Source organism: Macaca thibetana, chromosome 11 (assembly GCF_024542745.1).
Source record: "Macaca thibetana thibetana isolate TM-01 chromosome 11, ASM2454274v1, whole genome shotgun sequence".
Taxonomy (NCBI): domain Eukaryota; kingdom Metazoa; phylum Chordata; class Mammalia; order Primates; family Cercopithecidae; genus Macaca; species Macaca thibetana.
The window spans coordinates 125,211,818-125,226,589 of NC_065588.1; the positions used below are offsets into that span (position 1 = coordinate 125,211,818).

At 50.3% G+C, this 14,772-nt stretch overlaps 1 protein-coding gene across 2 annotated transcripts in view; it reads left to right on the forward strand.

Annotated features, from left to right (window-relative positions):
• GLT1D1 (glycosyltransferase 1 domain containing 1) overlaps positions 1 to 14,772 on the forward strand; it is a 582,479-nt gene that overhangs the window by 455,588 nt on the left and 112,119 nt on the right. The window contains exon 2 of one of the 2 annotated variants that reach the window (XM_050748582.1): positions 2,968 to 3,098. The exons of the other annotated variant lie outside the window; for it this stretch is intronic. Within the exon in view, the coding sequence (XP_050604539.1) occupies positions 3,031 to 3,098 (68 nt within the window). The 5' untranslated portion in view covers positions 2,968 to 3,030. The remainder of the gene's footprint in view (positions 1 to 2,967; positions 3,099 to 14,772) is intronic. 2 annotated transcript variants of the gene reach the window in all.

Genomic DNA, 14,772 nt, shown 5'->3' on the forward strand with positions numbered 1-14,772 from the left:
TTGGATGCAAGAAGTGGTCACGTGGCCAATACGATAAAGGCATAGGGCTGTTTGCATTTTTAGGAAGACGCTTTAAAATGAAATACATCATTGGAGTGCACACTTTTGCCTTTCCTTCCTTCCTGCCGCCTGGAATGTTGATGTGATGGGTGGAGCTGCAGCAGTGCTACTCCTTATCAATTCCTTGATAAGGTGATCTTGAGACTAGAAGCCAAACACTAGCATGATGGAGTAGACAGAGGAAAGTCTAGGTTCCTGGTGATAGTACAGCCACGATATTAGGCTTGGGCCACCTACTTCTGAACTTAATTTACATAAAAATAAACGTCAATGTTTTCTAAAAATACAGATCGAGGTTATCAAGGAATAGAAGTGAGCCTTCAACCACAGTGTGAAATGGTGCATTCGGATTTCATCTAAAGTAGGCAGCTGCTTCCCAGCTTCATTCAGCCACAGGATGGTAGCTTCATTTAATCAGATCTCTCATTTTTCAACAGATACCAGATATTCCACCTTCTATATGAAAGCTCCCAATTTAAAAATGGTGGCTGGGCCAGGTATAGTGGCTCACGCCTGTAATCCCATCACTCCGGGAGGCTGAGGTGAGTTGACTGCTTGAGCCCAGGAGCTTAAGACCAGCCTGGGCAACATAGTGAGACCCCACTTCTACAAAAAATACAAAAAATTAGCCCAGCATCATGGCGCACATCTATAGTCCCAGCTACTGTTGAGGCTGAGTGGGAGGACCACCTGAGCCCAGGAGGTGGAAGCTGCAGTGATCCATAATCACACCACAGCACCCCAGCCTGGATGACAGAGTGAGACTGTCTCAAAACAAACAAAACATAATAGCTCAGCTTTCATTAAAAACATGGTGTAGCCTAAATACAATACATCTAAGGGTGATATTTAGCCCACAGGGCTGCCAGTTGAACTCTGCTTAGGGAGGTTCCTTTCTGGGCTCATGCTGAAGTCGCCTTTGTAAAATCAGAAATGTATCTATTCACATTTAGCTTTTAATATCCCATGGGCAAGGTCAAATGGGGAAGATCATGGGCAGATGCCACCCCTCTACTTCTGCACACAAGACACTGCGTTTTATTGCCTCTTCATGGTGTGTAGCAAATATAGCAGGAGTCCACTCAAAACTTATTTATTTATTTAACACTGAGTCTTGCTTTATTGCCCAGGCTGGAGTGCAGTGGTGTGATCACAGCTCACTTCAACCTCCGCCTCCTGGGTTCAAATGATTCTCATGCCTCAGCCTCCCAAGTACCTAGGACTACTGGCGTGTACCACCGCGCCCATCTATTTTTCTATTTTTGGTAGAGACGGGGTTTTGCCATGTTGGCCAGACTGGTCTTGAACTCCTGGCCTCAAGTGATCCACCCACCTCGGCCTCCCAAAGTGCTGGAATTATAGGCATGAGCTGCCGCACCCGGTGTCAAAACTCTCTTTCTAAAATTTTGTCAGAAGGGGGTTGTGGCAGCTCTGTGCAACTTGTCCCCTTTCCTGTTTCCTCGTGTAATTCTGTTGGAAAGTATTGTTTAGCAGAATGATAATATTTTCAGATTGCTTTTGTCCTTAAAAAAAAGGATGTGGCCTGCCTGCCCAGTGCCTGGGAAGCTGAAATACCAGGAAGAAGAACAAAATCCTGGGTGTTCTATTGAGAGTGAGAGGAGGACAGGATTTTGATTGTTCTACAATGATATAAAACTCTCCCCTACTCCATGCCACACTGAGAGACAGAGTGGTGGATCTAACTGGGAGAAGGCCCGCGGAGCCCAGTGCGCCCTCCAGGATGGACATTTATGTCTTGATAAGCCTGGGGGTCACCATGCTGCATAATGAGGCTGGAGACCTGCCACTGATGGTCGTTGGCACATGTCATGGCTTTCTTCATTCCCACTTTCCCTTTCTGAGGCTGGAAGATATTTGGGGGGTGAGAGAAAATCAAGTTTGAAGGTAAATGAAAATATTGGGCACCCACTAGAATGTTCCACATCTGTAAATACGAATGCATCTTTGTAAACACTTAACATCTGTTTTGGGGGGTGCTTGTTTAAATCCACAGATGGCATTTTGCCAGAGGCTTCCTTTAGTTCCCTATTTCTCTCACTCAAGGTATCCTAGTTTGGAGATCCAGACCAGGTGCAGCCCATGTACCCTGATGAACCCTGAGTTCCCCTCCCCATCATCTTCCTCACCTCACAGGTGCGGCCCTGAAATGTGTTTCTACTGTCTCCTCACACATTCCCCATGTTCCCCTCCTCTGGTTAGTTTTAGGGTAGTCTGGCCTGGGAAGGAATTTGGGACTGATCATGCCACGTCCCCTGGAATGGGACTAGAAAGGAATCCTGGGCTTCCTGGGGACCAAGGCCCCACTCAGGTTGTCATGGAAAATGAGGCTGAGAGCCCCCCTCTGCAGCACCCTGTGGGAGGGAACCCGAGGTCTCTGCTGGTCCTGGTGGGTACAGACCTGCAGCCATCCCGGTGCTCCGTGAAGCTCACTGATTTCCCCATGAAGCCCATGGAAGCCATCACTGGTTTCCATGGGAGCGGACCATGGCCACTTCTGCTCCTGTTCCCTGTGGGAAAGGGCCAAGGGCACCCCTGGTCCTGGTCACTGTGGGAAGGGACTGTGGTCACCGCTGGTCCTGGTCCCCGTGGGAGGGACCGTGGTAATCGCTGGCACTGGTCCCCGCGGAAGGGACTGTGGTCACTGCTCATCCTGGTCCAGGTGGGAGCGGACCGCGGCTACCCTGGTGATGGACCCCACGGGGCGCACCCGCGCCAACCCGCACGCAGAGCTCGCGCCATCCGAGGCCCCTGGTTCCCGTCCTCCTCCCCGCCTGGCGCCGGAACCTGCGAGCTCGGGCGCGGCCTCGGGGAGGGGCGGGCGCGGCCTCCGGGAGGGGCGGGCGGGACAGACCCAGCCGCCCCGGCTCCCCCGCCGTCCGCGTCTGCGCCGCCCCCGGGGCCTGGTCGGCGGCGGCTGGGCTGGTCGATGGCACGGGCGGCGGCGGCGGCATGCGGCTCCTGTTCCTGGCAGTGCTGCGCCCGCACACCGGCAACGCGGTCACGGCCCAGCGCGTCCGGTAGGTGCAGGGCGCCGGGGCCTGGGGGCTGGGGGCGGAGTCTAGGGGGTGGGGACGCGGGACCCGGGGACGCGGGGCGCTCAGCCAGGCCCCCTCCAGCCGGGCCGGGGCCGCCCCGAGCCGCGCGCACAAACGGACGGGCCGGTGCCGCCTGCCGGGCGCGCGGGGGTCGGTGCCTCCAGCCCGGCGCGCGTGTCCCCGGGTCTTTGTGCGGCCGGCGCGTTGGCCTCGCGCTCTCCGCAGGGGACTGAGCAGGTGAACAGGCCCGGGGCCGCCCGCGGAGGGGCCCGGGAAGGCCTCGCTGCAGAAGCAGGATGGGAGCAGGATCCGCAGGGATGCGCAGCAGGGTTCGCCGGGAAGCGCAGCACGGTCTGCGGAGCTCTGGGCGGGGGCGCGTTTCCAGGCCGGGGACCGCGGTGCCAGCCCTGCCCTCGCGGATCGGGTCTCGGCTATGTGCCGGCGTCCGGAGTCCTGTCCCCCGAAATCCCTTCCCCACCTCCCCTCCGCCCTCTTTATTCTCGACTTCCTGGCTGGTTAGCTCCTTCACACTCATCCTTTTCTGCCTTTGTCTTATTTGTTTACTTGTTGGTCTGTCTTCTGGTCGGTGAAACCCAAGCCCGGCGGGGGCTCAGGGAAGGGCTGCCGCGTTAATCCCGCCGCCTCCCGCCTGCACCGCGGGCGCTCCGCCTGTATTAGCCGGATAAACATATTCCTTGAGGCGAAGCCTGGGAAGTGCCAGGATTAGAGCCTGCAGCTTAACAGAAGCCGTGTGTGTGTGTGTGTGTGTGTGTGTGTGTGTGTGTGTGTGAAGAAAAATGGACTTGCTTCATGAAATAGGTTTTCCGATTTACTTCCCCTCTCTGGGCCTGTTTCCTCATCAATTTATTTTTTTTAAATGGAGTCTCCTGGCGCCCAGGCTAGAGTGCAGTGGCGCGATCTGGGCTCACTGCAATCTCCGCCTGCCGGGTTCAAGCGATTCTCCTGCCTCAGCCTCCCAAGTGGTTGGGGTTACAGGTGCGAACCACCACACCCGGCTAATTTTTGTGTTTTTAGTAGAGACGGGGGTTCACCATGTTGGCCAGGTTGGTCTCGAACTCCTGACCTCAGGTGATCCGCCTGCCTCGGCCTCCCACAGTGCTGGGTTTACAGGCAGGAGCCACTGTGCCCGGCCTCCTCCTCATTAAAATGAGCAATTGAGACTCCACCAACCCTTTCATGTCCCTTTCAGCTGATTTCTCCTAAAGCTCACAGCGGAATGACCAAGAGAGGATACATCTGTTTTCTGAAGTTTGCTGGGAAATTTATATTCAGGTTTCATGGTGCAGGTTTCTTTTTTTTTTTTTTTTTTTTTTGAGACGGAGTCTCGCTCTGTCGCCCAGGCTGGAGTGCAGTGGCCGGATCTCAGCTCACTGCAAGCTCCGCCTCCCGGGTTCACGCCATTCTCCTGCCTCAGCCTCCGGAGTAGCTGGGACTACAGGCGCCCGCCACCGCGCCCGGCTAATTTTTTGTATTTTTTAGTAGAGACGGGGTTTCACCGTGTTGGCCAGGATGGTCTCGATCTCCTGACCTCGTGATCCGCCCGTCTCGGCCTCCCAAAGTGCTGGGATTACAGGCTTGAGCCACCGCGCCCGGCCAGCAGGTTTCTATTAAATAGGTTAGTGATGCTCCGCTTGGGTCTAGCAGTGAGGAGCCCTTTGTGTTCCTGGCTCTGTTGGACGGATCAGCATCCAGCATACCAGTACGGGAGAGGAACGAAGGACGTGATTTCACGTAGGGATTGGTGCCATTAAGGAAGCAAAACTAGGAGGCTGAGGCAGGAGAATCGCTGGAACCTGGGAGGCAGAGGTTGCAGTGAGCCAATTGATCCGGGATCACGCCACTGCACTCTAAAAAAAAAAAAAAAAACCTAGGGCGGGCGGGTGCGGTGGCTCAAATCTGTAATCCCAGCACTTTGGGAGGCTGAGATGGGAGAATTGTTTGAGCCCAGGAGTTAAAGACCAGCATGGGCAACATGGTGAAACCCTCATCTCTACAAAAAATAATTTAAAAATTAGCTGATGTGGTTGTGCGTGCCCGTGGTCCCAGCTACTCAGGAGATTGAGGCAGGAGGATTGCTTGAGCCCAGGAGGTCGAGGCTGCAGTGAACTGACATTGCACCACTGAACTCCAGCCTGGGTGGCAGATCGAAACTCTAAAAAATAAAACCGTTACCGGAAAGGGATCCTGATCCAGAACCCGAGAGAGGGTTCTTGGATCTTGCACAAGAAAGAATTCAGGGAGAGTCCTTAAAGTAAAAGCAAGTTTATTAAGAAAATAAACAAATAAAAGAATAGCTACTCCATAGACAGAGCAGCCCCGAGGGCTGCTGGTTGCCTTTGTTTTTTTTTTTTTTTCTTTGAGATGGAATGCCCTTTTTTTTTGAGACAGAGTTTCACTCTTTTGCCCAGACTGGAGTGCAATGGCGGGATCTCAGCTCACTGCAACCTCCACCCCCGGTTTCCAGCAATTCTCCTGCCTTAGCCTCCTGAGTAGTTGGGATTACAGGCACCTGCCACGACGCCCAGCTGATTTTTGTATTTTTAGTACAGACAGGGTTTCGCCATGTTGGCCAGGCTGGTCCCAAACTCCTGAGCTCAGGTGATCCACCCACCTCAGCCTCCCAAAGTGCTAGGATTACAGGAATGAGCAACTTCACCTGGACCTGGTTGCCCATTTTTATGGTTATTTCTTGATGATATGCTAAACAAGGAGTGGATTATTCACGCTTTCCCTTTCTAGACCGTATCGGGTAACTTCCTGACATGGCCATGGCATTTGTAAGCTGTCATGGCACCGGTGGGAGTGTAGCAGTGAGGACAGCCAGAGATCGCTCTCGTTGCCATCTTGGTTTTGTTCGGTCTTGGCTGGCTTCTTTACTGCATCCTGTTTTATCAGCAAGGTCTTTATCACCTCGTATCTTGTGCCGCCCTCCTGTCTCATTCTGTGACTTAGAATGCCTTCACCATCTGTGAATGCAGCCCAGTAGGTCTTAACCTCATTTTACCCAGCCCTTATTCAAGATTGAGTTGCTCTGGTTCAGACACCTCTGACAAAACTAGATAAAATGATTGAGAGGCATGATGATGGCTGGGATGCTTTAGAGAATGTGGTCCGGGAGGCTGTCTCAGGAGATGACACTGAAGCTAAGACCGCATATAGGCCGTCACTGAGATCTGGAGGGATGGTCCCAGGAAGGAATAATATTGAGAACACGGGCCCTGGGCTGGAGGAAGCATGAGCTGTGTGAGAAGCAGAAAGGCAGCCAGGGTCACTGGACTGTAGAGTTTGGGGCCAGTGCTAGTAAATGAGTCAGAGAGGCCAAATCTGGCTTGTACATGTGGGGAAAACACTTTGTGCTTAAGAAATAATTACCACTTAAAAAAAAATGGTGAAACCCCGTCTCTACTAAAAATACAAAAATTAGCCAGCTGTGGTGGCACAGACCTGTAATCCCAGCTACTCGGGAGGCGGAGACTCAAGAATCGCTTGAACCTGCGAGGCGGAGGTTGCAGTGAGCCAAGATGGCGCCACTGCACAACAGCCTGGGAGACAGAGCAAGACTCCCTTTCAAAAAGAGAAAAGAAAACCAAAAAAATGTTGAGTGACCAAAGAACCTGAACAGGCACAGAGTTAAAAGCTTCAGGCAACAAAGAAATATTACCTATTATTTAACATTTTGCTCCTAACTTGAGCTATATACCCACATCTTCCAAGGGCCCAAACTCATACCCACCCACAAGGCCATGTTACTTTCGTCCCAACTCAGAGGTGAATTAATAGAAATAACTATGTTAGCTGCTCTCCTGAGATTCACTCTCCCATCGTTCCATTGGTGGTGCGCTTTTGAAGTTGCCTGTCTTGCTAGGTCTTGGGGCTATGGAGAGGGAGGAAGTGGGCAGGGCTTATGCAGAAGGTTGACTTCAGCTAAACCGGAGTGGAGGGCTATTTAGTCACTTTGTTCTTTCTTTTCCTGGCTGTGCAGAAGCAGAATAAAGGCTGCTATTCATGCTTTGATGTTTATTCAGACCCAGCGTTTGTTGTCCTTCACCTCAGGAAGGATTGCTGGCGGAAGAAAAAGAAAAAAGCAGAAGTTGCTTGAAGACATCTTCTGCGTTGGGAAAGCTTAGGCTCCTTGAGGAAATGATGCTGGTGTCCTGGACGGGCAGGGAGGGAGGTGCCCTTGGTGACTGAGAGTCCCTGTGAGCTAATCAGCAGTGAGGACCGGGTGTTCTCCTCCAAAATCCCTGCCAAAGACCCTGGAGACCACCCTCAACTGACCCTGGACCCTGGGGGAGGGAGTTCCCCAAATGCGTAAATCTGGAGTTCCCATCAGCCTGGCAGAATAGGAGGTCAGAACTAGGTAAGACTGGATTTAAAGAAAAAATGAAGTGGTTGTATTCTTACACAAGGTGGTCATTGTAAATCAACACCCCGTATATAAGTAATGATGCAAAATTCTGATAAATGTATTGGCCGGAGAAGCACAGGATCCTCTGGGGAAATATAGGTGGGGACCGATCCCAGATCAGAGGTCAGGGAAAGCCTTCTGATGCCTTCCAAGCCCGTTCCCTGCTGACAAATTGCACAGTCCAGACCAAGTTTGCTTTGTGGCTCGGTGTCCTTATTTATAATGATGATGCCAATATGGGTTGTGAAAGCAACTAAATGAGCTAATACACTTTCAGCATTTTTAAAGCAGTGTCTGGAACATAGTGAGGACTAAGCTCTGATTTTTAAAAAATCTTTCCCAGATTCCTGTCTAAGGGGTCTGGGAAGTCATGCCCTGTAAACCATAAATTCTCATTAGATGGGTTTTATTTGACCCCATATATCGTGATTTACTTTCCAATCTGACTAGCATAACATTATGAGACAACAAGAAAAATCAAAATATTTAACCCCAAAACATGCTTCTCTGCCATATCTTGAAATGGCCCTGCAGAGCCATCCTTTGTGGGAGGAAAATCTGCCTCTGTAAAGAATCTCTGCCGGGCAGGGTGGCTCACACCTATAATCACAGCACTTTGGGAGGCCAAGGCAGGTGGATCACTTGAGGTCAGGCGTTGAAGACCATCCTGGCCAACATGGTGAAACCCTGTCTCTACTAAAAATACAAAAATTAGCTGGGCATGGTGGCACACACCTGTAATCCCAGCTACTCGGGTGGCTGAGGCAGGAGAATTGCTTGAACCCGGGATGCAGAGGTTGCAGTGAGCTGAAATCATGCTATTGCACCCCAGCCTAGGAAACAGAAGGAGACTCTGTCTCAAAAAAATTAAAAAAAAAAATCTCTATTAACATAGTTAGACCTTTTTCTTCCAGTTCCTCCCAATCCTGAAGAGGTTAACTAAAAGTCTAGCACGTTTTAAAGATTGGAAGAGGAAAAATTTGTCATTTATTGTCTCTAAGGGCAGCCACTGTAAGACTTCAAAGGAATCTTGGTCTCCACAGTCTTTTATCTTAACTTGAACATTCCCTTTCTATGGATCTCAGGTCTTAAGACAAGCCTCAACCAATTGTCAACCAGAAAATGTTTAAATTGACCTATAGCTTGGAACTATCCCTCCTCCCTGCAACGCCCCACCCCCCCCTCCCCCGCCGCTTTGAGTTGTCGCCTTTCTGAACCAAACCAAATGTATTTCTTAAATGTATTTGATTTATGTCTCATGCCTCCCTAAAATATATAAAACCAAGCTGCACCCCACCACCTTGGGCACGTGTTCTCAGGACCTCCTGAGGGCTGTGTCACAGGCCATGGTCACTCATATTTGACTCAGAATAAATCTCTTAAAATATTTTACAGAGTTGGACTCTTTTCATGGACAATAGTTGTGAGCTATTAATCAGCATGGTAGTCCTTAGTTAGCAAGGTGGGAGAACGGAGGGGTAGGCGTCTTAGGCAGAGGGTCAGGCAATGGGATGGGAAGAGACCGTCTCTTCCAGAGCTGAGAGTCACGCAGCCTTCACGGCCTTCACGGCACAGAATCCTGTAGATAAGCGACGCTCCAGAAGCGCATGGCGCACAGAGGATGTGCCGAGGAGGGGGAGCCGTTTTGCCCCCAGGGTCACTGGGCAAGGTCTGGAGACATATTTCGCTGTCACCGCTAGTGTTGGGGGCTACTGGCATTGAGTGGGACGCCGCTCCACACCCTGTAGTGCACAGGACAGCCCCTCCCCAAGAGTGACCCCGCTCGACATGTGAACAGGGCTTGGCTGATGAATCCTTCTCTAGGTGGGGTCAGGAGATGTGACTGGAGAGGGAGACAGGGCCATGCAACACTTTCAATTTTGTGCCAACAATAGGACTGCACCATGAAAGGCCATGAGATTTGTGTGTAGTTGAAAATCATGTATGCCTTTGGGTTTGACATATTTAAGAAGTAAAATGAACAGGCCTTGGCAGTTCAGGGTTGGGAATGAAGGAGAGAAAAACCCATGATTTCCTTCATGATAGAGGGAAAATACTGGGAAAAAAACAGGAACATCTAAGGCTTCTGCTCTCTAGTAGTTTTTTAGAAGATGTAGGTGATAGAATGGAATAATGTGTTTCTTGGGCAAAAAATCTGGGGGATCAATACCTTGAGAATTGATGTTACATTGTCTGCGTGTCACGTTGAATATTCTTCAGTATAAAGCGTTCAGGGTGTGTTAGTTTCCTTTAAGTATAACCTGTGAGCTGCTAGCGAGTATTCTGAACACCCTAATGTGATACCTACTCTCTACAGATATCTCCTAAGCACTGTGCCATTAGCAACCCACATCAGAAGATTTGTTCATTAGCATAAGTATTTCAGAAATTAGGCTGGGCGCGGTGGCTCACGCCTGTCATCCCAACACTTTGGGAGGTCAAGGCAGGCAGATCACCTGAGGTCAGGAGTTCGAGACCAGCCCGGCCAGCACGGTGAAACCCCGTCTCTACTGAAAATACAAAAATTAGCTGGGCATGGTGGCTGGTACCTGTAGTCCCAGCTACTCGGGAGGCTGAGGCAGGAGAATCGCTTGAACCCAGGTGGCAGAGGTTGCAGCGAGCTGAGATTGCACCACTGCACTCCAGCCTGGGCAACAGAGTGAGACTCTGTCTCAACAAAAAGAAATTAGTGGTGTCTAAGATATGTGGTTCACTGGGAAGATGACACAGGCTTTTGACCAAGAAGTCAGGGAGCCCTCACCTGCTGGGCAGCCCTTGAGGTTGACAGCTCTATTTGGTCTTGTGTCCCTGCCATAACCCTCTGTTATCTGGCTTAACTAGATTGGCTAGTGTGGCTGCCAGTATGGTCCAGTGTGGACTAGACCCTTCGGGCAGGGTGCTTGGAGAACACAGAGTTCTGCCGCCCAGCAGAATAGACTGTTTGGTGTGTGTGTGGCTGAATGTAGAGTGAGAGTTCCTCTCATTGTGGCGCACACCCGGTGGTGAGGTTAGAAGGAAGAGGTCAGAAGGGTCCCCACCACTTCTGATCCCCTGAGAATGAACATTTACCAGGAGAGCCAGGCCGTCCTCCCGGAACTGGGGAAATTGGTCTAGGTCAGTTTCTAACAGTGAAGTTCAAAATTAAAAGCAGCTCTGGTAAGTGAAAAACTAGAGTCTGACACCTAGAGAACCAAGTTCATTTCACCTGTGGAGGGGGGTAAACTGCATGAGGAGTGGATGTAAAAAATATTCACGTGGAGAGTAAGTTGTGGAGTTGTTTCAAAGGGCGCCCCCTGTTATGTTAAATAGGAGGCTAGTCTCAAAAACAAAGCATTGAAATCATCTTCCAAACCCAGGGCAACAAACTGCTGCCTGCCGGGGGTTAAATGCAGCCTCCCTGCCAGTTTTGTAAATAAAGTTTTAGTGGCCCCAGTTATACCATACACTTGTGTGTTTGGGTTTCTGCTTCTGCTTCACAGGGGCAGAATGGAGCAGTTAGAACACAGGCCCTCTGACCCACAAACCCAAAGGTATTTCCTCTCCGTCTGCTTCCATGAAAGGCCTCCTGACCCGGGCTTTGCATCATGATATCAGATATTCGCTAGAGAACTGAGTTGACTGCCTGGTGTATTGTCTGCAGAGCTGCCACGGGTACTGGGGAAATGCATGAAGATGGTGGTGGAAAGAATGAGCAAAGCAGAGCATTCAGGCTTCCTTGGCCCAGAGCAGGGAAGCCTGAGGGGCAGTTCAGTCCAGCCAGGAGTGTGTTGACATCAGAATGGTGGCTAATGTTGTCACACTGATAGCTGGACTTGGTGCAGCGGGGTGGTGACTGTGTGTTTGTTCTGTTTGTCCATCTGGAACAGAGAGTGCAAAAGTGTGTTTGTCGGAATGGGAAGCATTTTAGATAGTGGGGGCATATTGGAGCACTTAAAGGACACTGACCAGAAGGGAGAGAAAGCAAAGGAAGAAGTGCAAACATCCTTTGCATGCAAGGCCGTACTTTCCCTTCCAGGCTGGGCTACTTTCTGGCCGCATCATTCTGAATTCTCTGTGATTGCCAAGCATTTGGGAAGGAAAAAAAAAAAAGTATGAGGGAAAGTTTTCAGTTTTTCTGGATTTTCTTTCAAGGAGTCAAAGGAAAACTGAATACATATGAAGTTGAGACAAGGAGGCTATTTTATTTTCTCCACCTTCTTTTGTTTTGTTTATTTTTTTAAGAGCTTGTTACCAATTTTTCCATGTTCAAAGATAGCCATTGAGGCCGGGTGCAGTGGCTCACGCCTCTGATCCCAGCATTTTGGGAGGCTGAGGCAGGCAGATCACTTGAGGTCAGGAGTTTGAGACCAGCCTGGCTAACATGGTGAAATCCTGTCTCTACTAAAAATACAAAAATTAGCTGGGCATGGTGGTGCATGCCTGTAATCTCAGCTACTCAGGAGGCTAAGGCAGGAGAATTGCTTGAGCCTGGGAGGCGGAGGCTGCAATGAGCCAAGACTGTGCCACTGCAGTCCAGCCTGGGTGACAGAGGGAGACTGTCTCAAAAACAAACAAACAAAAAAACACAAAGATAGCCATTGAAAGTTGTTGCTGGGTGCTGTGGCTCACTCTTGTAATCCCAACACTTTGGGAGGCTGGGGCAGGCAGATTGCTTGAGCTCAGAAGTTTGAGACCAGCCTGGGCTACATGGTGAAACCCCATCCTACAAAATATACAAAAATTAGCTGAGCATAGTGGTCCCAGCTACTCAGAAGGCTGAGGCAGGAGGATCACTTGAGCCCAGAGAAGTTGAGGCTGCAATGAGCCATGATTGCACACTGCACTCCAGCCTGGGCAGCAACAGAATGAGACCCTGTATCACACACAAAAAAGAAAGTTGTTAATATCTTCATTCAGCAGATATTTTTTGAGTGTCTCCCATGGGCACAGTGCTGTGTAGGCGCTACACAGAGAGCCGGCGTCATGTAGCCCCTGCCCTCAGGAGGCAGCCACTCAACCACAGAGAGCTTCTGCACATCAGCTCGATGCTAAGCATTGTCATTTGGAAGACAAGTCTAGCATTCTAGCATGGAAGACAGACACAAGCGTGTAATTACCCAAACATTTGTCTGACTGTGAGATGATCAGTGCTGTGATGGAGAAGTGTTGGGTGATGACAGAGAGAGGACTTTGAATAGAGCCGACCTAGTTCCAGAGGAACTAGAAGAACTTCCCCTTCCCCCTCTGAAAGTTCACTGAAAACCAACTGACCAAAGACAGACTCATAAGAGACACGGCACACACCTGTATTGGTCATGGTGTTCCATGACATGGGAGCCCTCAGTATGAAGACCCAGGGAGACATGAGAGACTGGCCAGTTTATGCTTAGGTTCAACAAGGTATGGACAGCCACATGGAAATAGGACAATGAAAAGGGTCTGATTGAACACCAACAGACTGCTTGGGGAAGCCCAGCAAGGCGAGTCAGTCTGGATTCATTTTGGCCCCTCTGTGCAGCCTTCTTTCCTTCTGGTGCAAGGCAGGCCCTCTCTGGAATGGGGGCTTTGTGATCTACAATCAATACAAGGTAGTTTGGATAATTTTTTTTTTTTTTTTTTTTTTTTTTTTTGAGATGGAGTTTCGTTCTTGTTGCCCAGGCTGGAGTGCAGTGGCGCGATCTTGGCTCACTGCAACCTCTGCCTTCTGGATTTAAGCGACTCTCCTGCCTCAGCCTCCCAAGTAGCTGGGATTACAGGCATGCACCACCACACCCAGCTAATTTTGTATTGTTTTAGTAGAGACGGGGTTTCACCACCTTGGTCAGGCTGGTCTTGAACTCCTGACCTCAGGTGATTCACTCGCCTCGGCCTCCCAAAGTGCTGGGATTGCAGGCGTGAGCCACCACACCACACCGGGCCTGGGATAATGTCTTTATGGTCAGGTTTTACACAGGAAGGCAGGGGAAAGTCAGAGTAATAATTTTGGGTTTTATGGCCGACTTTGGGGAGAAAGAGTTCTGGTTTCCATGAACCCCCATGGGGAAGAGGAATTCTAGTTTCTCTGGTTAACCTCTGGGGAAAATGCGGGACCAGAGACAGGAAGGCGGGAGAGAGAGAGAGTTGCTGAGGCCTTCGTTTTGGGGTTTCTTTTTTTCTGAACCCCAGCCAGGGTCTGGGAAGACTTTGTCAAGAAATAACATTTTATTTCTCATATAGTTTATTTTTGTTTTTATTATTTTTTGAGACAGAGTCTCTGTCCCCCAGGCTGGAGTACACTGGCACGATCTCAGCTCATGCAACCTCCGCCTCCCAGATTCAAGTGATTCTCCTGCCTCAGCCCTCCCGAGTAGCTGGGATCACAGGCATACGCCACCACGCCCAGCTAATTTTTTGTATTTTTAGTAGAGACGAGGTTTCACCATGTTGATCAGGCTGGTCTTGAACTCATGACCTCAAATGATCTGCCCTCCTCAGCCTCCCAAAGTTCTGGGATTACAGGTGTGAGCCACTGCACCCGGCCCCATATAGTTTTTTAAAAAATTTGAGATATAATTGACATACCATAAACTTCACCCTTTCAAAATGTACACACCAGGGATTCTTAGTGTATTCATAAAGTCATGCAACCGTCACTCCTATCTGATTTCCAAACATTTCCATCACTCTCAGAAGAAACCCGTATCCGTTAGCAGACACTCCTCTTCCACTGCTCCCCCAGCCCCTGGGAAATGGTCAGCTGCCTTTAGTCTCTATGAATAGACCTATTCTGGATGTTTCCTAGGAATGGGATCATACGCCATGTGGTCCCTTTTGCGGGCTTGGCCTAAAGTGTCAGTCTTTCATTCCCGTGTGGCTGAGGAATGCCCGTCGGCCAGATGTACACTTTTCCTTGTCCACTCCTTAACTGGAGAATGGTGGGCCTTTGGGACATTTCCACGTTGGGGCTATCCTGAGTCCTCTGCTGTGAGCCTTTGCGCATGGGAAGTAACCTTTTCAGCTGGGGCCATCAGGGTCAGCGAGGGGAGAGGCTGGGAAGCGCATTCCGGGCAGAGGGAACCGTATGTGTGGAGGACGCCCTGAGCCAGGAAGGAGCTTGTGAGACCCCGCAGAGGAGTTGGCTGAGGACCTGACTGGGCAGCTCGGGGGTGGAATCCAGTCACTGTCACTGTCACCTTGTGGATTCTGGGTTTAAAGCTGTCAGGATTGAAGGATGAGGGATGGAGGTTGCTGCTTTAAGAAAAAAGGTGT